This window comes from Pteropus alecto, unplaced genomic scaffold, assembly GCF_000325575.1.
Source record: "Pteropus alecto unplaced genomic scaffold, ASM32557v1 scaffold131, whole genome shotgun sequence".
In the NCBI taxonomy this organism is placed as follows: domain Eukaryota; kingdom Metazoa; phylum Chordata; class Mammalia; order Chiroptera; family Pteropodidae; genus Pteropus; species Pteropus alecto.
In genome coordinates, this window is record NW_006434709.1 from 6,814,751 (window position 1) to 6,837,389 (window position 22,639).

General features: G+C 33.3%; 1 protein-coding gene and 1 pseudogene across 5 annotated transcripts in view; both read left to right on the forward strand.

Annotated features, from left to right (window-relative positions):
* The window catches only part of VPS54 (VPS54, GARP complex subunit), a 90,102-nt gene that overhangs the window by 1,909 nt on the left and 65,554 nt on the right, over positions 1–22,639 (forward strand). For 2 of the 5 annotated variants that reach the window (XR_003045653.1, XM_006909551.2), the window contains exons 2-3: positions 20,333–20,488; positions 21,863–22,104. Coding sequence is in view for 4 of the 5 variants with exons in the window: in XM_006909551.2 (XP_006909613.1) it covers positions 20,353–20,488; positions 21,863–22,104 (378 nt within the window). In the remaining variant the exon portion in view is untranslated. Of the gene's footprint in view, positions 1–13,857; positions 13,920–18,714; positions 18,839–20,332; positions 20,489–21,862; positions 22,105–22,639 lie in introns of those variants that run through there. The other 3 variants (XM_006909552.3, XM_015587635.2, XM_006909553.2) reach the window with 3 other exon arrangements.
* On the forward strand, positions 12,506–12,624 carry LOC112478116 (annotated as a pseudogene).

The window sequence follows — 22,639 nt, forward strand, 5'->3', positions numbered from 1 at the left end:
AGCTTACAAGAGAAAGATGATTAAATTTGCATATGTTTGTTTTCTGGAAAAGTTAAAATTTATTTCTGGATAAGTATGAAGTTTTTAATTTAGAATTAAAATCAAATCTTAAAATTCATGAAATAGCAAAATTTGCAGAATTTGTTTTTAATGGCATTTCCCTATCAGTAAAAGTTGATTAAATTCATTTTTCCTGCTTTTAACTTTTTACCAACAGCTTTATTGAGTGAAGTACGCACATTTAAAGTGTAAAATTCAGTGATTCTTAGTATATTTATAAAGTGTGTAACCATTACTATAATCTAATTTTAGAACATTTTCATCACCCCAAAAAGAAGCTTTCTGCTTATCATTAGCAGTTACTCCCCATTCTCCTCGCCCCTGCTCCCAGACTTAGGCAACCAGTAATCTACTTTCTATCTCAATATTTGCTTATTGTGATTTATTCGTATAAATGGTATCAGCTCAGAGCTTCTTGAAAAGTCTTTCTTTTAAAATCAATTTACATGCTTAAAATATTTTGAGTCAGAGAATAAGCAACTGATCACTGGTATTCATAAGCAATGTTTAAAACAATTGACATACTTTTTGGTTGTATTCTGCATTGATTTAATACAAAGTGTGGAGCAAAGAAGTTAGCATGAATGGCTTCAGTGATCTTAAGAGGTGGTCTGGTCAGCTGGGAGTCAATAAGTAAAAGCCGAGAGTATTTTTGCCATCGAATATTAGGATAGTAGGTAGGAAAAGACCTTAAAGGTCATCAGCTTACTTCCTGCTTGCTTCACAAGTAGATGACAGGAACCAGATGAGGAAATCTGAAAAGTAGAAGCTTGGATCTCTAAGATGCATGGCTCAGGAATGGCAGTGTGGTCATGTAAGGCAAGAAATGGGGATTTGTAAATTAGAATTGTTTAAGTTATCATATGTGTATGCATGCATGTATATGTGTATGTACAATATTTGACATTTTACTAGCAGAGCAGGAAGAGAACTGGACATTTCCCCAATTTTGGGATGGGGAGGAGATTAATGTACCCACATGGATGAAATTCATGTTACAGAATCCTCTAAAAATGCTTTAATCAAAAGGAAGATGGCATATATATTATTGAGGCATCTTCTTGTACTATTACCATCTTTTCTTAAAAAATCCAAATTTTGAAAACCAAATTAATTTTTAAAAATTATAATTAGCAGAGTTGGTTGGAGGCCTCCTTTTTCAAAAACCAAGGGCCCTAACATCTAAATCAATGGTTCACAAACGGGTGTTATGCCTTCCAAGGGACATTTGGCAGTGTCTGGAAAGATTTTTCATTGTCATAACTGAAGGTGGGGTGCTGTTGGCATCTAGCCAAGGGATGTTGGTAAACATCCTACAATGTATAGGCCATATCTTACACCACCCTACCCTCTACACACAACAAAGAATTATCTGACCCAAAATGTCAATAGTATTGTTCTAAACCTATGGTTTGCATGATTCTGGTAAGGGCCTGAGCTAGTGGGGAAATACTCTCAGTGGGCACTGATTGGTGGATTAGATGAACCCTTTAGGTACTCTAACAACTTTTTTTGCGGGGAGACACTGTTGAGGGAAAAATAAAAGGAAATCTATTTATGACATAACGCAGATACTATTTAGTCTAATTGTCTTCAAATCTGAAGAAATTTTTTCCCCCTGAAAACGGCAGCCTTATTTTACTGCAAATTTGAACTACTATTATGTTTTGAATTGGTACATAGGTTTTTGAAATTGGAAATATAGTGTAGTAGTATATTCTTTATCTAGAAGTGATTATTTTTCCACCTGGTAGCTTCAACTGCCAAGAAAGAAGTAAGCTAAATGTATTAATTAATTAATAGTGTGTGTTGTGAATGGCCAAAAATTTTCAAAGTTTATACATGAATCTCATTTTTTTTTTCTTATAGGCCCCACTTTTGACTCTTTAATTTGTTTTTAACAAGCTCAATTTGGTGATGAAAAAAGAAAAGATTGACAGTTGGAGTCACTTTTGCTATTTACCTGTTATATGACCTTAGATAAATTACTCAATCTTTATGAACCTCAATTTTCTCATCAATAAAATAGGAATAGTGATAATTCCTGTATTATAAGGTTATTGTGAGAACTGAATTAGGTAATGTGTGTTAATGCTATGTCAACTATAAAACACTATATGAATTAGTTACTACATCTGAAACTAATATAATTAATGTCATATCAATTATACCTCAAAAAAAAAAAGTTACTTATTTCAGAAGAATCAAATTAGAAAGAGATAGAGAGGATGCCAAAGGCAGGAATATAGATAGGAAAGTAGAGAATAGTGACTTACTGACAACTTCTCTAGGGAGAAGAGAGACATTCTCAAAATATATTGACAACAAACTAGTAAAAGAACTAGTATTATCATTATTTGAAGCTCTTTAAAATCGGGGCAAACTGACTTCCTTCAGTTGTACCTGAGAGTATCACTATTACAGTGCGGTATGAAACTCATTGTTATAATGGTGAAATTAAATTATCAAGGAAAGGTTACCTTGTTTTCAAAATACCCTATTTGAAAAATCACGAAAATATTTAATTTCAGAATTAAAATTTTCAGAAGTTAACTTGTACAAAAAGTTTCAGCATTTTTGAGCGTAAGCTGCAGTTATCTGGATTCATTCCCTTGTTGGGAATAATTCCTTCTATTACTATTCATACCTTCCTTTATATTTGAAGGGTTTTTCTACCACCAGTAGTTGCCCTTCAAACGTGAAGATTTAACTCAAGAAATAGGGGTTTTAAACCTACTATTTGTAAAAATCTCATCTCTTTCTATATTGTTTTGTTATTATTTTTCAACATCTTTTACACAAGGATGCTTTGATTTTTCTACACGTCCAATAGTCTATGGTTTGTGCTGTAGTGTTTAGAATTGAATTAACTAAAATACATGAAGTGAATGGGGAAAATTGTAATCTCTTACAATTAACTGTTCAACTTTTCTTTCACAATCATGCAAAAGCAAAATTGCAGGTAAGCAGAGCTTGAGGTATTCAGTGAGATTTTTCTGGAGTAGCATGAGGTAGACTAGTTTGAAATATTATTTAGAATAAGTCATGTGGTGTTGGTATTGGTAGGTAAATTTTTTTAATATGGCATACTTAAAAAATCGGATTTTAGAAAGTGGGAGGAAGTTTTCAGGGCAAAAAATGCCACCAATTTGGAGAATTTCATATTTAAATAGTTGGCTTTTTGATTAAAAGGAAGTTCAGAGAGTAGGTGTTTGTGTTTGAATATTGTGGTGATGCATCATGTTTTATGACGTTTTTCTCCTATGTAGTGAATATAGTAAAATTTGGAAATTTTGACATCAAGAAAGTTTGTGCCCTGTTCCTCCCCCTCCCCCCCCAATTTGGCTAAACTGAGTGGTAAATTGGGCCCAGGTGGTGAAGAGTTTTTAGGCTCAACAAACAATATATACCACTATTAAAGAATACTTAAGGAGGTTCACCTAATAAGATCTGAATTTTAGAAGATTCTGAAGTTGAATGAGATTAGGACCAAAGAAGGACTTTTAGTAGAAGACCCTCACAATAAAATCTTCAAATAAAATTCTGAACTAGAGCAGTGACAGTTGGAATGGAGAACAAGAGATGGATTTGTAATGAATTTAGGAGGTAGAGTCCATGACAGTCCAAGTTGATATAGAAATTGAAGAATGTAGAGTGCTCAGGGAGTCAAGTTGGCTCTAGGGTTTCTAGCTTGGGAAACTACATGAATAGTATTGCCATTAAGTGAGCTAGAGAAGGAATAAATTTTTGGCAGGTGGAAGAGAGGGATAAAGATGGTAGATAATGAGTTTAACTTTTGGATGTATAGAGTTTTAGGTATCTATGAGACTTATAGGTGAAGATGCATAGTAGGCAGTTATAAATTTGTGTGTGGACATTGAAAAGTGGTTAGGACTGGAAAAAGATCTGGAATCTATCCAGTTTTCTTTATCTCTGCCATTATCTGAGTTCACGCTACTGTCATCTCTCACCTAAATTATTGCAAGTTTCCTATCTGGTCTTTTCTAGTCTTCTCCAATCCATTCTCTGTGCTACAATCAGTGATCTTTCTAGAGGGCAAATTTGATTACATCATTCCTGACCTCAGATTATTTCTGTGACTTTCTTTTATTCTCACCATGAAATCTGTACTCCTGTTCCTTTAACAAATTTATGAATTCATTTGTTTTCTCAATTATCTATGTAGCCTAATGAGTCTCCACAACTCCCACTTTCCCTCAAATATATAATTTTCTCAGAAATATTGACTTACTTGTGGTTTCTGGCAGTAGGCTCTCTCTTCCCTCCAAGTCTTTACACATACTGTTCCCTATTCCTGGAGTTTTCTCCCTGTCACGCCATTCCTCCCTTCCATTTGCCTGGCTCATTTTTACTTATCTTCAGTTCTTCGTAAGCTTTCATTGATTTATTATTATTATTGAAAAAATTTAAACCCACAGAAAAGTTAAAAGAATAGTAGAGTGAACACCTACACCTACACACTCACAAACACTTTCCTTTTGCCAAATCTGAAAACAGGATGTAGATATGATGCTTCCTAAATACTTAAGCATGCATCTCCCAATTACAGGGACATTCTCTTACACAACTACAATGCCATTAAAACCTAAAAATAACAGTTGCTCAATAGCATTGTTCAACATATTGTCCATTCTTAAATTTCCCAATTTGTCCCAAAATTCTTTATAGCTTTTTCCCTTTAGAATGCAAGATTCAGTCAAGGTTCATGCATTGCATTTGGCTGGTATGTCTTTTTAATCTCCTTCAATCTGGACTGGTCCTATTACCTCCCTCCCTTCTTTGGTTTATCTTATGAAAAGTAGAGGTATTTGTCCTTGAGTATATTCCATATTCTTAATAACCTGCTCCTTCATGATTAGATTCTGGTTGGATATTTCTTGCAAGAATACCATAAAGATGATATGTAATACTACCACTTTATCACATCAGGAGGCACATCATGTAAGGCTGTCCCCCGGTTGTTGATTCTGGCTTGATCACTTAGTAAAGATGGGAACGGATAGATATGTCTACTGTTTAATTAATAAATAATTTATAGGGTGATACTTTGTGGCCACATAAATATCCTGTTCATACCAACCTTTTAAAACAATGGTTTTAATATTCATTAATGATACTTGCTTGAATCAGTCATGCTTTGGATGATTACAAATGGTGATTTTCTAATTCTTTCTTTCCATCTACATTTATTATTTTCATTGACTTTTGAGGGCAGTGAAGTCAGGTTAGATGAAGACTGAATATAGGCAATTGAATTTAGAAATCAGGTCATTCTTTACCTTTTCCAGAGTCAAGTGAGTGCAGGAAGTGCAATTGAGATTGCTAAGGAGGTAGACCAAAGAGAGAATAGAAGTTTGCCAATGAAAGGGTAAGAAGAAGGAGCTTGAAGCAATCAAGTTGAGGAAAAGAACTTTAATTTAGTACTTGAACTTTTTTTGACGGGCTGATGAGATTGAAGATAGGAGTCAGGGAATAATTAATAGAACAAGATTTCAGATGAAGTGGGAAGAGGTGAGATCAAGAACAGCTAGCTGGTTGGATTAATCTTGGAAAAGAGTAGACACCTATACTGTACCTTAGAAAGTTAGAAGTTGTGTATAGGTGAGAATAGGAGACGTTTAGCTGTAGAAGAAGACATATCTGAGGACTTTTTTTTTTCTTTTTTTGGTATGAAGTAAAAATACAGTTACCTTTTAAGAATGGGATTGATGAAGGTAAGCTAGGCTCATGAAAGTGATAAAAGTTTGTTTTGAATACTATGGGACTGGGAAAGAGAAGTGTTTGACTATAAATAAATGAAAGGACTGCTGAGCAGGGCCTCATCTGAGATCGGAATTCACAAATTAATAATATGCATGTTTTACATAATTTTTCTCTGACAGTATTCAGCAGCCAGGAAGAAAGCAAAGGCATTGCATGGAAGATGAATGAGGGAAGAGAAAATTGAAGATGGGAAGGAGACTTTAGAAGTTATTGACCATGGGATCCAAGCTAAGTAGAGAAGCTAGGAAGGCAGAACTGGGCTAAGAGACTCAAATAGTGGGGAACGGTGTAGAGGTAATGCCAAGCAGTGATTAATAAAAATACTAATTTTTTTTTGGGGGGGCGGGGAATGAACTTTATAGTTATTTACTTTATACCTTAAGCTGACATTTAATATTTTCATTCTTGAGCTACTTGCTGACTCATCAAGGATGAGTTTCTAGCTATTTTGCTTTATTTTCTCCTAAAAACTTCCTTGAAAGCATCGTCTTTATTGTTACTTAGTATTTATAGAGTACTTGTTTAGATTATTTGAAGACCCTGCACTTTAGGGATCTAGATATAAAATATATTTTATTAACAAAGATAGACTGTTAACACTAGATTATTTCTACTCTGGAAAGAAGCAAAGCAGGAATAACCCAAAATAGTAGATAAAGCCAACTGTCATTTTTGTTTTCTTAGGAATATGTTAATATATAATTTCTTCTAGTAACTATTTTAATGGTAGGGTAAATTGTACCGATTTTATTTTTATAGGCATTTTAATTAGTGTCTAATGGTTTATACAATTAAGACATATGTATTCTCCAATAACTTTGAATGAGTGATTTAAGGATTTATTTACTAATCTTCAGCCGAATTACCAAGAACAGAATACCAGTATTCTAATCTGATTTACTATGACAAAAATTTCATGAGTAATATAGTCATGTCAGTGGTCCAAATGAGTAAAATAAAATCTCCAAGTTATTTTGGTTTTCCTTAAATTTTTACCTATTAGAGACATTTTATCACAGTACAGTTTTATCATTCAATTTTAGGCCTGTGACCCTTAATTTCATTGGCTGCTTAATTATGTTCTTTTAGTGTATTAAGTCTCTGATGAGTGGGAAAAAAGACTGCTTTTATTTTATATAACATCTAGATTTAAAACATATACATGAGGATATGTTTTTGAGGATATTTGTGAAATATATTCCTGATAAGGATGTCACACATGAAGTATCACTTATTTTATAGCCATTTAAAAGTATTTGAATATAATATTGCAAATAGTTATACTTTTTATCCTTCTAGCCAAGATTATCTCTAATCGATTCTTCTTGTCACTAGATCAAAAGTAAATAAGGATCTTGAGGAAACACGTATTCAGAGTTTCCTGCAAGGCACAGGGTCTCGTAAATGTCAAATGAGAACAGAACATAAGGAAAAAACAAATTAGATTAGTATAATTTTGTTCTAATTTTCTGGATTCCTTTAGCTTCTTCCATACTCTTTTAATGCCCAAGATGAGTAGACAAGTACTTGTTTATATAATGGCCTTAATTTATTAGTATTTCTTGAAGGCCCAGATCTTTATGTTTAAATTTTAGCTTCATTATTGAGATTGTTGTGAGCAGTAATATGTATGATACATAATTTAAAAATTTTTAAGTACTTTTAAAAATTATGATTAAAGTAGATTTTGTCAGATGATAAATCTTAAATAGTATAGGAGTTTATTAATATTTGTGTCTAGGCTATATGAAAGAAGCTTAATTATACCAGTAACCAAATGTATTGTGGGAAGTACTTCTTAGAGTATGAGATATTTGAGATATTTTAAATTTCTGTGACTGAAATAATAATCTCTACTGATTTCTATCAAATCAGTATTTGGTAGGACATTATAGTATAGTTGTTGGTTTTTTTTCCCTTGCATATATCAGTACTTCTAAATTTGGGGAAATCAAGTTTGTCGTTTTTTTGTTTTTTTAAAAATAACCTTGAATATTTAATTTTTTTTATTTTACTATTCCTAAATCCATTGTATTAAAAAATGCTATCTCTGTCCAGCTCTTGTATAAAAAATTTCCTACTTTATCCATAGCTTCTCAGATTACAAATAGACATGTTATAAAAGTTCATTAATAATTCAATTATTTGGAATCCAGAAAACATTTCCTGTTGGAAGTGTTAAAATGATGGCCCATTCTAGCATATTTATCCCACTTTGCAGCTCAAGAATTATCCCTTTGCTAAGATAAACATATTAAGTTGTAATGATGAAGATGTATAGAATCTATTTCCTTGAAGAATAATTTTCTAGCAGTCCCAGTTTTATAAAATTCTTGAATCTAAAATTGCTCTAAAAAATGGTCTTTAAAAATTTTTTATCATGATCAGATGTTTATTATTGCTATCATTTATTTTAACGTAAGATGGACATAAATAATAATTATTTATAATAATGTTATTGGGTCAGTAACTGATCTGATAAGGAGATAAAGAAGAGGAAAGCACTGAGTGCCTGAAGTGTATGGGAGGCAATTGTGAAATAACTTAGTTTTTTTTGGAGGGGCAGTGTGGTGTAGACAGAGGCATGGGATTTAGAATCAGATCTGAATGCAAATACCATCTTCACAGTTAACTAGTTAAATGGTCTTGAAACCAGTTACTTTTGAATCTGTATCTTCATCCACATAATAAGGATTGTTGATTCATTCAGAAATGTTTTTCTAGGTTATTAGGAAGACCAACAAAATCTGAATGAAAGCAAGCAATTATGAACTATATATGTATAGTCTTTAGTCAGATATTAGCGATGACCTAATTCTTCTTATTGTGTTTCCATTCTTTCTCCCCTGCCACCCTTCATTTTTTCATTAATAACGTGTTTTCAGTGCACTCTTGATCTTTGGACTTCACAGAACCTTTAAAACTAGTAGTGGGAGTGAGGCAATCCAGGTTTCCCCAAAACCCAGCTGATCTTTTTTCTCTCCAGATAAGGGAATTAGGCAGAGGAGTAGATGGAAGGCAACTTTTCTGGATCAGCTTGCTTATTTTCTCACTGTTGCCTGACAAAGCCTTGTCTTTCAGGTGGGGCATAGCCTAAGATGCCTCATAGTTCCTGGGTGTGGTTAGTCTCTTTCTCTCTACCTTCATGCCTCTACCCCATTCTCCTGTGTATCTATTTCTTTCCTCTCTTCTCATCTTTCTCCCTTTTTCTTGTTCCTTTTTAATCTCATCTTTCATTGGTTTCTTGCTGCTTGCCTGCAAATATGCTCAGGTTTCCCATGGCCTAAAATATTCTTGCTTAACTCTTTCTTAGTCTCTTTTCTTTCACCATCAAAGAGATGTTGATCTTGTTGCCTTTATTATTTCATCACTTACTTAACCTCTTGTGGTATGACTTTTGCCCCAAGTACTGTTCTAAATTTGTTCTAATCCTGTATCCTTTCTGAAGTTAGTAACTTCCTTGACCTCTCTCTCTGCAGCATGTTGACACTACTGTTCACCCTTTCCTGCTGGGCACTTCTCCTTTGGCTTCTGTGAGGATAGTATTTCTTGTTGCTTTTTTCCTTTCCTCTTAGATGTATTTGCCCCACCCCTTGCTCTGAGCTTTCATTAGCCCTTTTCTTGCACGTTCTCCCTTTGTAATATTACTTTCCTATGACTAGTATTATTTACTCCATTATTCCTGTAATGTAATTGAACAGAGGTAGGATTCTGTTCACTAAAAGAAATATTTTTTTTTCTAAAGCAATTATAGTTGTTTTATAATGGTAATCTGCTTTCGAAGTTGTCAGTTCTCCATTATTGAAGGCTTTCAAGTGAAGGCAGAAAGACCCCTTGTAGAAAGGATTCGTATATTAGGTAGAAAGTTGAGCCAGGTGATCTTGGGCCAACTCAAAGGTTGTAATTTTTATCTCATCCACTCCACTCCCATGGATTCAACTTTGACCTTTATTCAGATGTGTTCTAAAGCATTATTTTTACATTCTCTGCCTCCTCATCCCTATTTTCTCCCACAGGCACAGTTTGTCATCAAAATTGCTTCTGTGTTAGGCCACCGTGTTTTCTAGTTTCACCATCATCATCATTTTTCAGTACTCTTTTTTCTCTTACTGGCATGGCTTTGAGGACCACTGTTCTGTGCTTGGTTACTTTTCTGATATTATATCTGCCCATATTGGTTTGCTGCCTCCTATATCCCTCTCTTTCCCCAAACCCCCCAAACTAGGAGCACACAAGCAAAGGACACCAATAGAGGAGGTTTGGGATCCTAAAGTTGAAATTGATTTTCAAACTTTATATGGCTTAGCCCAAGTTTAGTGCTTAAGATGTTTATAATAATAAACAATAGTAGTTGCAGTTATTTATTGAATGTCTACTGTGTGCCAAATATTGTGCCATGAACTTACATAGGTTATGTAAGTAATCTTTCATTTAAATATTACAACATCCCTATGAGGAAGATACTGTTGCTGTCCCATTTTATAAATGAGGAAACAAGTTTAGGAGTGTAAGAAAGTTGTCAGAGGTCACACAACTACTAAATGACAGAGGTCTAACTCACTTTATGGCTAGTTTTCTTAACCAGTATTACAAGAAAGGTAAAGATCCAGAATCAGATTTTAGTCAGGTAATATTATCTAAATGAAGACAATGTTTTTTTGACTTGAGTTTTTAGGTTGTTTTGAATGTACATGAACCTGTATGAGACATTGTTAGCAGCTCTTTTTCTACCACAGTCATTCATTTGTTCATTCATTGAACATTCATGCAGTTTACTTACGTCTTAGACTGCACTGGGTGTGGTATAGAAATGCAAATGAAACAAATATAAGTTTATTATATAGTGAGGGAGACAAGAAATAAGCAGGTAAATAGTTATAATTTGAGAAAGTACTATAAAGATTACAAACTATAATGCTAGAGGTAAAGAATAACAAGTTGTGTGTTTTGGATGGAGGAAAGAGAGAGGAGGATGTGCTTAGATACGGTGGTCAGGAAAGGCTTGTTATCCTACTAAGCAGATACAACCACTTAAAATTTTGTTGTGTACCGTTTCATACATTATATATAGCTATATAAAATTTTTATATCAAAATGAGATTGTAATAATTTCCTTACCTTATCTTCCACTCCAGCTTCTGCAGTCTGATGTCTACTCTCAGTCTTGGACATAACATTGCTTTCTGATGTGATTGGTTACTTCCTAATTGCTAAAACTAAGGGAGGATTTTTTTTCCTTATTATTTTATTTGCAGATTCTGAGCTGATATTTCTCTCCTGGGTTTTCTCTCACTTTTTAGGATGTTCCTTCTTGTCTTTATCACAAGCTTTCATTATATCTTTCTTTTCTGTCCTCAGAAATGTTGGAGTCCTGTTAGGTTATGTACTTGGCTTCCCCTAGTACTCTACCAGAGTGATGTAGTCAACGCCAATGTCTTAAAGTCTGTAAGGACTTACCCCACACAGTCTTGTGGATTAAGTCCAAACTCCTTTGTCAGGTTCCACCCAGTTTAAGGAATATTCATTTTTTTACCTACAGAAAAAAGATAGGAACCTTTACTAATATTATTATAAGGATTGATACCAGCACCTTCAGTCATTCCATATGTTCATTTATCAGCTAGTAACATTTTAAATAAGTGAACAAGGAAGCACAGGGGATTAACAGTGGTATCCTTCACTTAGTTCATCCTCGTGATGTAATAAAGTTCACGTGAATGGTTAAGTGGGTTTACTGATTATATTATTTAGTTTTAACAAAGCCAACTTTCACAAAATGTTCAATTAAAATGATTCCTATAGAGAAATCACATCTTGGATGAAAGATAATAGTAATGGAACCACAAGTTAATCACAAAGCACAGAGCCAGGTTCTTCACCTACTAGTAACAAGTTCTTCCACAGCCACATACATACAAAAGTACTCAAAAGAGTCATCAAATTTAAGAATATGTTATGTGTTTTTCATTTTTTAACAAAAAAACCATTTCAGATTTGCTGATCTTTTCAGAGCTGGCATGTGAGTGACAATAATATTTAACCAGTTATACACACACTCACACACACAACTCATACTCTTTTAATTTGTTCCCACAGGGTGTTTTTTTCTTTTTCTTTTTACTTTTAAATAATGAGTGAGAAAATTGTTGATTTTCTAGAAATACTCAAGCTATAGTAAATGTATCTTGAAAATGGATGTTTGGAAGTATTCCATCATTATATGATTTTGATAAATAATGAACTCTTAACCCAGGTGAAGTTTTCTAACTTGTTTTACAAATCTCAAAATAGAGAGTTCAGAAAGTATAATCAGTGATGTGGTAATGTTATTTCTTGCACTTGGTTCTACATACATTTGTGAGGTACTTTTTCTTTCTATAACAGGCATTAAAGCCAGGTATAAAAATAAATTGAATTTAAAGCCAAACCTTTGAATCACCATTTCATAAAGTATTAAATAAAGATTTTTAATAATAATGAAGCATAATGAGTCACATTGCTATCAATTAAAAATAGAGTAAAAGAGTATTTTTGCCGTTAATAAATTAGATGATTTTAAAGTCTTTCCTCTTTATCTCATATTTAAAAAATTTTTAACCATATTAATACAGTGGTACCTTATATAATTGATAAATGATGATTGCTTAAAAGTTTTTAATTGGTCTACAGCCATGCCACCCTGAACATGCCCGATCCCGTCTGGTCTCAGAAGCTAAGCAGGGTTGGACCTGGTTAGTACTTGGATGGGTGACTACCTAGGAATACCAGGTGCCGTAGGCATTAAAAAAATTTTTTTTAATTGATGTGTTACAGGATCAAAAAGTTTATACACTGCTGATATAGACAATAAGTGAAAGTTCAAAGGAAGGCTAGTTTTCTTTGGGTTATGGTCATTAATATAAGATTCATAGTGAAGGTAGGTATAAGGCTGAAGCTGAACTTTTGCAGTTTAATAATAGCAGTGTTCCTGCTAAGGAATGCCTATATAGTTGGTAAAACATTATTTCTAGGTATGTCTTTGAGGATGTTTCTGGAGGAAATTAGCGGTTGATTCAGTAGACTGAATAAAGAGATGTCCCCTCACCAATGGGTAGGCATCATCATTATTCAATCCTTTGAATCCCTTCCTACCCCTACTTTACTCCCCCAGAAAAAAGGCAAAGAGAGGGAGAGTTCACTCTCTCTTCTTGAGCTGGGACATCCATCTTCTCTAGCTCTCATACATCAGATCCTTTGGAATCCTGGACTTAACACCAGTGGCCCCTTGGTTCTCAGGCCTTTGGCCTCAGACTGAATTATACCATAGGCTTTCCTGGTTCTCCAGCTTGTAGAAGGCAGATTGTGGGACTTCTCAGCCTGTAACTTCATAAACAATTTCTTTAATAAATCTTCTCTTCTTTACATCTTACTGGTTCTGTTTCTGTGGAGAACCTGATATACCCAAAGTAATTCATTTTTGTGGGAGGACATTTGGAAAATTCAAAAAACAATAAAAGTAAAACCTTTTCATAATTCTGGCATTTGGAGGTATATATTGTTCATTTTGTGATATATATCCCTGTGATTTTTTTTTTTGCAAATATGTGTGCTTATTTTAAATGAGAAAATTGGGATCATATCATACATATTGTTTTGAAAACTGTTTCGACTTAATATAGGCTAAACATTTTTATGTGATTATTCTCCAATTCTATTTAAATTTTTAAAAATTGTGGTAAAATACATATGAAATTTACCATCTTAAGTGTACAATTCAGTAGTGTTAAGTATATTCACATTGTTGTGCAGCCAGTCTCCAGAACTTTTTCATCTTGCAAAACTGAAACACCATACCCATTAAATAACTCCTTTCTCCCTCCCCACAGTCCCTGACAACCACCATTCTACTTTCCATATCTGAATTTGACTATAGGCATACCTCGTTTTATTGCCCTTTGTTTTATTGTACTTCACAGATGTTGCATTTTTTACAAATGGAAGGCAAGACCCTCCACCAGCAAAAGGATTACGACTCACTTTATTGCAATACTTGCTTTATTGCAGTGGTTTGGAACTGAACTCGCAATATCTCCGAGGTATGCCTATACTTAAATACCTCACGTAAGTGCAATTATATGGTATTTGTCTTTTTGTGATTAGCATATTTCACTTAACATAATGTCCTAAGGTTTATCCATGTTGTAGATATGTCAGAATTTCTTTTTTAAGGCTGAATAATAATATTCTATTGTGTATATATACCACATTTGTTTACCCGTTCATCTGTCAGTGGACACTTGAGTTGTTTCTACTTCTTGACTATTATTAACAATGTTGGTATGACATGAGTGTACAAATATCGACTCAAGACCCTCCTCTCAGTTCTTTTGAGTGTATACCCAGAAGTAGAATTGCTGGATCATATGTTAATTCTATTTTTGCTTTTTTCAGGAACTGCCATATTGTATTCCATAGTGACTGTACCAATTTACGTTCCTGCCAACAGTGCATAAGGGTTCTGGTTTCTCCACACCCTTGCCAACACTTGTTATTTTCTGTTTGGGGCTTTTTTTTTTTTTAAATAGTAGCCATCCTGATAGGTGTGGGGTCTGCAGTCCTATTTTTAATGGCAGTAAATCCATTGTTTGGTTATTATAGATTATTAACCAATTTCTTCTTATTTAAGAGTTTGCTTGTTTCAACTTTTTCACTCTCAAAAATAATGCTGGGATTATTTCTGTTCATGTTTTGGAGTGTGTATATATTTGTTTTCTTTGGATATATAATCTAGAAATGAAATTTAAAGTGACTTTTGAAAGGAGGAGAGACATTAGATAGGTAGAAAAATGGTATGAGTATTCTAGAAAGGCTACAACCTTATCAAAGACAAGGAGGCTTCGATAGCATGATGGATTAGAAGGGCAGTTAGACCACCCTGTCCAGAATAGAGATTATCCAGGGTAATAGGAAATAAGTCTAGGAAGGAAGACAGGCATCAGAGTGTAGAAAACCTTGAGTACCAGCCTGTGAAGCTTGTCATTTGTCCAAAAGGTAATGAGTTAACATTAAAAGTTTTTGTACTGACAACGAAAACTTTCTAGAAGATGGTTTAGACTGGAATCAGAGAGACCAGTTAGGGGACTATAGTATGATAGAAGCATGATAGAGGGCAGGGAAGTTTAGATTTTATAAAGTAGGGTATCACTTTCAAAACTCGAGGGGAAGGAAAAAAATGCTAAGTTAATATATTTGTGTGTTAACCATGCTGCCAAAATATTTTGTATACATTGGAATGGTAGAGAAAAAATAAAAGACATTCGCAGTTACCCATGAAATAGGCAATTTCATGGATAGTTCAGAGTTGACTGTAAATGATTTTGTAATACCAGTGTTCTCTGTAAGCAGTTACTACTATAGTATAGAAGCAAGGGAAGAAATTTTTGCACAGTACTGGGTATAACGCCTGTGGTAAATGTTTCTCTGTCTCAGCTGCCTTCTCATTCAGCCTTTAAGGAATTCTAGTTTCTATATATGGTATTACTATTCTGCAGCGTTAAATTTGATTGAAATCTATTGATTTTTAACTCAGTATTTAAAGTTGTACAGTAATGCCATCTTCAGGTAGATTAACAGTTACAAATTGAATGTTTTTCTTTCTGATACCCATATTTTGCATTATTTATCTATTTAACAATTGACAAATATGTAGTTTCTTTCCCTGAAGTTTTTATTGTGAAAATTTTAAAACATAAAGAAAAGTGAAAGAATAAAACATGTTATACTCATATATACTTCACTTAGATAAAACATTTTAAAATTTTGTCATATTTGTTTTATTGCTGTATTTTTTGCTGAATCATTTGAAAGTAAATTGCAGGTGACATCATACTTCACTCCTGTATGCTTCAGTATTCATGTCCTAAGCATAAGGACATTTTTCTATAATCTCAATACCATTAATACACCTAAGAAATTAGTAATAATTAAATATCATATCACATCCAGTCCATATTAAAAATTTTTCAATTGCTTCAAGAATGTTGTATTAGAGCCAGTTTTTTCTTTTTGAACCAGGATCCAGTTAAGGCTCACATATTGCCCTTAGTTGTTGTCTTTTTATGTATTAAAAATGACATTGATCTAAGTGTCCAGGCCAATCTTCTTATAGAATGTCTCATATTCTCAATTTATTTGGTTGTTTCTCTATGTTGTCGTTTAGACCTCACAGTCCTATTGCCCTCTGTTTCCTGTAGACTGGCAGGTAGGTCTAGAGCAGGTTTCTTAACCTTGGGATCACAGACTCCATAGGTTTTGTGGACAGAATTCAGGGAGTCTGTGAACTTTGGATGGGGAAAAAATTACATCTTTATTTTAACTCAGAGTTTCTCAGCTGGGATAGTTTTGTCTTCTTTTTCAGTTACCCTGGTGTTAGACTTTGGAGACATTTTTGGTTGTCACTACTGGGTGGGAGGGTACTATTGTCATTAAATGGATCAAAGGCAGGGATGCATCTAAAAAGATCCCAACAACAAAGACTTGTCCAGTTCAAAATGTCAATAGTGCAATGGCTGAGATAAATCCTGCTTTAACTGGATTTTAGCATTTCTTTTAATTATGAATGTAGGAAACCCTTTACAGAGGTATTAGCATTACCTGTAACTTTGTCATTGATAGAAATTCAGATATTTTCATATCACATTAAATTGTTGCAGTTATCTCATAGTATTTATATTTATGCTCATTTTTTGCTTAGAGAGATTCACATTAGTTGAGAAGCAAAAATATGGCTATATTACAATGTAAAAAATGTAGTTTGATAGCCATACTTCAGTATAACTGTCCATTGTGATCTCATATATTTTATGCATTATAAACATTATTCTGGGAAGGGGTCTGTAGACTTAATCAGACTGACAAAGAAATCCAAAGGACCACAAAAGCTTAACACCGGGTTTTGAGGCTTGATTAGATTAGGTTAAACATTTTTGGTGCTAATGTTTCATAGGTAATGATGTTTATTTTATATTATCTTTTCATGAATCACTTAATATTAAGTTATCTTACTGTTTTTAATAATACTGAGTTTGATGACTTAGCTAAGGTGGTGACAGCCAGATATTTTCATTTTAAGGATACATTTTCCCTTTGTATTGCTAGGTAATCTGTGGGGTAATACTTTGGCACCATGTAAGTTTTCTGTTTCTGAACAACCTTTCACTTGCTGGCTTTAGCATACACTGATGATTTTTACCTGAATGGATTTTACATTGGAGGTTACAGAATGGTGATATTCTAATTCAGTCATTTCTTCTACATTCGTTACTGGCATTCTTCTGTAAAGAAGAGTTTTCCTTTTCCCATTCCAACCCACCCCATTTTCCTAATCTCTTCCCTTCACCCAAGTTATCACTCTGGATTGATAAAGTTTTGTTTATTCAACGTGTTGCACTCAGTTTTTTCTTTCTTTTTTCTTTTTTATTTTTTTTGAGTGCTCAAATTGTCCCAGATATGGCCAATAGAGCCTCTTTAACTTGGTCCTTTGTCCTTTTGATATACCCTACTGGTCTTTGAGCATATCCTTGCTTTCTGACATAAGAGTTCCCAGGATAGACTTGTTCTTTGTTTGCTTCAAGTCTGCTGTCAGGTATTTCTTCAAAGGACCATGATTTCTTTGTGGGGAATGATATTTAGCAATCAAAATCTGAGCACTTGGTGTGTTTATTGCTTCTGGAGTGATATTGCTTCTAGGCCCTTTTACTAGACGCTTTTAACTAAACTTTTAACATTAAAAGATGTTGTGAGCTATAAGAAAGAAAAATGTTTCTGACTTACTCATCCTTGCAAATTCTTTCTTTTGGAATGAGTGAGTCTGTTTATTTTTTTCTTTATCTGCCCAGACCCATGCTCTTATCTATTCACTCAGGGATTATTAGTAGCTGTCTAACTAATGCCTCTCTCTTCTGATCTGTTCTACATACCACTCATTTTATTCATCTGTAAAATATTATATACAGTCTGCATGCCAGAAACTGTGTTATGCACATAGACTACACAGGAAAATGGGAACATCAAGAAGTCCCAGTATAATAGGGAAGACCTATATAAGAACCAGAATTTCATTATGATTGGTACAAAAATAGAAATACATAAAGAGTGACTAAGTGTAAGAAAGCAAAGAAAGCTTTAAGAGAAGATAGTATTTGAGTATGGTATGATGTAATTTTGAGAAGATTACCACGTGAATTCCTTTATAGCTAGAGACTGTCCCTCTTTTCATAAGAAGAATTAGAGGTGTAAGAAAAAATAGAAAACTTTCATATGTTTCCAAATTCACAATATTTAAGGAGTAAATAAGGTGTCCCCCCCCCACTACAGAAATAATTTATAGGAGTCTAGAAATGTTTTTCCACAAGTTCCCATCTCCCCAAGTATTTCTAGCTTCCTAAGATGGCAGTTAGGATTTTTTTTTTTTTTTTTGCTGTAAAAACAACATGATGGTAAAAAGAATAAATAGAAGTTGTAGTATATTATTGTTGGAATCAGTATTTAATTTGATATCAAGCAATGAATGGGTGTTTAACATAAATTTTCCATATGTTTGTAGCTTACCAATTAAAATATCAAAATGTGTTTATTTTAGCCATTTTATTTTATAAAATTAACAAAAAAGTTAAATATGCTTAATATTAAATTTAGAATTGTCTTTACCAAGTACTTAATGGACAGAATTCTGTGTCATACAGTGTTTCCTATCCTTTAGATATTTCTTCTCTCTTAATTAAATATGTAAATGCTTTTATACAGAAATAACCAGACACTTAATATGTATGGATATAAATGCAGCAGGCCAATGATGCCTTTCAAACCAAGGGTCTGCTTAATTTTCCTAGGTATTTTTATACTAGTATTCTTTTGCCCCGTAGACCTCACCAGACTGCTAAAGAAGTACACAAGACAAAAAAGGTTATGACTCCTTATTGCTTAGAGAACCAACTATAATCTGGCCATACTGTGGGTGTGTATGTGTAAATATGATTTATTTGTCAGTACTTCCCAATGCAAACATTTCACTCTAGTGAACTCAGTTTCTACACAGTCTTATGATTATTCCATGTCTCTTACTTTTATTCATGCTGTTGTTTGCTCTCTGTTCAGGGACCTTGAGGAAGTTATTTATCCTTGTGCATTTTCTTAGCAGCTTGTTTCTTATGGTCTCAGTGAATGGTGTAATCGAGATGGCTTCTTTGCATTAGAAGGACTAAGATAGATATGCAAGGAAGTCTGGGAAACATAATTTTTAGCTTTCCATCAAACTAGAGGGGAGTAACTTGGCTTTTTTTTTTTTTTTTGGTAAACTTGTTAAACCACATGTATCTTTGTAAAAACAGTTAGTCTTTCTAGGCCTTTCTCTACTTATCTCTAGTATGAAGGAACTTAGATTAGGTGATCTCAAAGTTCCCTGTCAGCTATAAGCTTCTGTTTATATTCATTTTATATTCATAAAATATTTATTCATAAATATTTATATTCATAAAATATCGAATGTCTGCCATTGGATAGATATGTTCAGCAATACAGATTACCTACTCTCTAATAATAACACAAGTTCTTCAGTGTCCAGGTTATACACTACTTCTTTTGTAAAGTCTTACCTGACACAATAGCCTATATTATGTTGTCTTGCCCCACAAATTTCTTTCACTCCTTCTAAAAAATGTAGACATAGGTTAACTTGTATTTTGCTTAGTGTTTTGATTTTTTGATTACATATTGCAAGGACCTGAAAAATACTTTTATAATCATTTAATATAGTAGCAGTCACATAGTAATAATACATATGATAATTAACATTTATGAACACAAACTAAGGCAAGCAATGTTTTAAATGTTTTACATATATTCATTCCTTTGTTACAAAATGTTTATGAGGGAATCTCTTCATCTCCATTTTTACAGAAAAGGTAAAGCATACAGAGGTTAAGTAAATTTCCTCAAGATATACTGTTGATAAGCGAAGCTGGGATATGAACCCAGACAATCACATTTCAGATCCCATGCAGTAACTTACCCATTTTGTTATAATGAGTAATTACTGTATATTTGTTGAATGAATGGAATACTTTCCTCTTTAATCTATTATTGATTACAGCTTTGGTATCTATTTGCACTTTGTATATAAGACTGAGGAGAGGTCACTTTGAGGAGAATACTTTTTATTTTATTTTATTCATTCATTCATTCATTCATTCATTTATTTTTTGATGCCAAAACCTGGGAATGAACCACGGACCTTTTAGATAAAATACTTTTTAAACAAGGAGAAATAACTTTCTTAGCAAACTAAATATTGAGTTACTCACAATTAATAGTGAGTATTCAAATAATATACTCCGAGAGATTTTGAATAATGTGTCTGTTTTTGTAGTAAGCTTGTGACATGCATAATACTTATAGGTGAATTTTGATTTATATTAAGTGTCTTTATTATTTATTTCTTACTCATTTTCAGTTGAGTGGTGATTTAATGCAATGGCTTCAAGCCACAGTTCTTCACCAGTGCCTCAAGGAAGCAGCAGTGATGTTTTCTTTAAAAAAGAGGTAGATCCGACAAAACATATTCGACCTGTGCAGTCACTGCCAGATGTGTGTCCCAAGGAACCCACAGGTAATGCTTTTTTCTTTTTTTGAGGATTTTTACTGAGGATTTGTATTATCTTTGAGTAGTCAGATTTCTTATACTTATCTTAAAAAAGTAAATTTTATGATAAAACTAAAGAGATATAAATAGTTTGGAAGTAGATTAGGAAATTGGAATATAATTCTTTAAATGCATTTCCATAAAAGAAATTAGTTACATGAACTGAAAAATTGCTTTAAAAACGTAGATACAGATTGAAAGTTTTTTAAGCATAGTACAGCAAGTCCTCATTATTTATGTATTTTATATTTGCAAATTTGCCTACTCCCTAAAACTTGTTCATAACCCCAAAATCAATATTTGTGGCACTTCTGTGGACATTTGCAGACATGAGCAGAGGAGTGAAAAATTTAAGCACACATTCCCACCTGATGTTAAACAAGGCAACACTTTGCCTTCTTGTTTCAGCTGTCATGCTGTAAACAAGTGTTCTTTTTGTGCTCTATTTAGTGCCACATTTTTTGCATTTTTGTGTTTTTTGTTGGTGATTTTGCTTTTTTAATATGGTTCCCAAATGTAGTACTGAAGTGCTTTATAGTATTTTTAAGCACGAAAAGACTGTACTGTGCCTTATAAGAAATATGCATGTTTTGTAAGCTTCATTCAGGTATGAGTTATAGTGGTGTTAGCCAAGAGTTCAATGTTAATGAATGAACAATATGTATTAAATACGGTGTCTTTATACAGAAATATACACAAGATAATGTATTGATTGGTTGATGAAAATGTGAGCAGAGACTTGGAAGACTCTAACTCTGTGTTTCCACTAGGAGCAGTGGTTTAGGATTTGCTAATTAAGTGTTCCAGTGACTTTCTAGTACAGAGCTACTATAAATAACAAGAATCTACTGTATATTTTTCTTTCCTGTATAGTTAATGCCACAGCAGCATTTATGTTATCAAATTATAAGCCAAAGAAAGAATATTGGAACCAGTAAATCTGCCATCAAACCATTAAAAAAGGCCTACTTATGAAAAAAATTGGAGTATTAAAGCCTAGAAAGTATGCAGTATAGGGTAGAAGAGTTTTGATGTTGAAAAAAGATAAATTGTACAGTATGTACAGTAAGGAAAGGAACTAATGAAAGATTTTTTACATCCCAAACCACACTATAACTACAGCCCTCAAAATTTGCATATCCCTTATCTTGTACATGTTTTCCCCTTCCTTGGCAATTGATGCCAAAAGCTCAAGTTTGTTTAATCAGAATGATTTTTATTAAAACATTTGCTGCAGAAAAGAGAGTTGAGTTGCTTTGTATCTAAGCATTTTTATTTTCCTAGGATGTACTTTTAAACATAGAACTTACTTTACAGAGTTCTTTTGTTTACTTTTTACAGGTGATTCAAATAGTTTATGTGTTGCCCCATCTCTAGTTACAGATCAACATAGATGGACTATATATCATTCCAAAGTAAACCTCCCAGCAGCATTAAATGATCCTAGATTAGCAAAAAGAGAATCAGACTTCTTCACAAAAACATGGGGATTGGACTTTGTGGACACTGAAGTCATACCTTCATTCTACCTCCCACAGATCAGCAAGGAACATTTTACAGTATATCAACAGGAAATCTCTCAGGTAATACCTAATCTTGAATTATTTTCAGGTCAAAAGTAATTAGAAACATTTCTAGTTTGATTTATTATAGATTTTGACCAATAGTCTTTGAGGAATCTTCTTTTCTGTTTATGTATATTCTGTTCTGGGTTGTATTTAATTTTCTGCTTAGGTGTATATAAATATTTTTTTTTACTGAAGTGATTTTTCAGAAAGAAATATTTCTCATAGTACTGAGATTCAACTTGAAACCCATCGTACCTATCAAGGAGAATATAGTTCTATTAGGCCTGTAAAGCCCAGATAATTTGTGAGGTTTAAGAAATGAGCAGAGTGGAACTGTTTTTATGTCTCTCATTCATCACAAATAATTTAATAGAACATCCTAGGTCTAGCAGATAGTCTTAAATATCTCTAGACATGTTTCTTTAAACTCAGTTCTGAGAGCAAGAATCGAGTGCAGTGCAGAGTTTTAGATGGCTTGTAATTCATATTTAGTAAATGCCTTACCAATATAATCCTGGTTATCATTTCAGTCTTTAAAAAATCATCATTA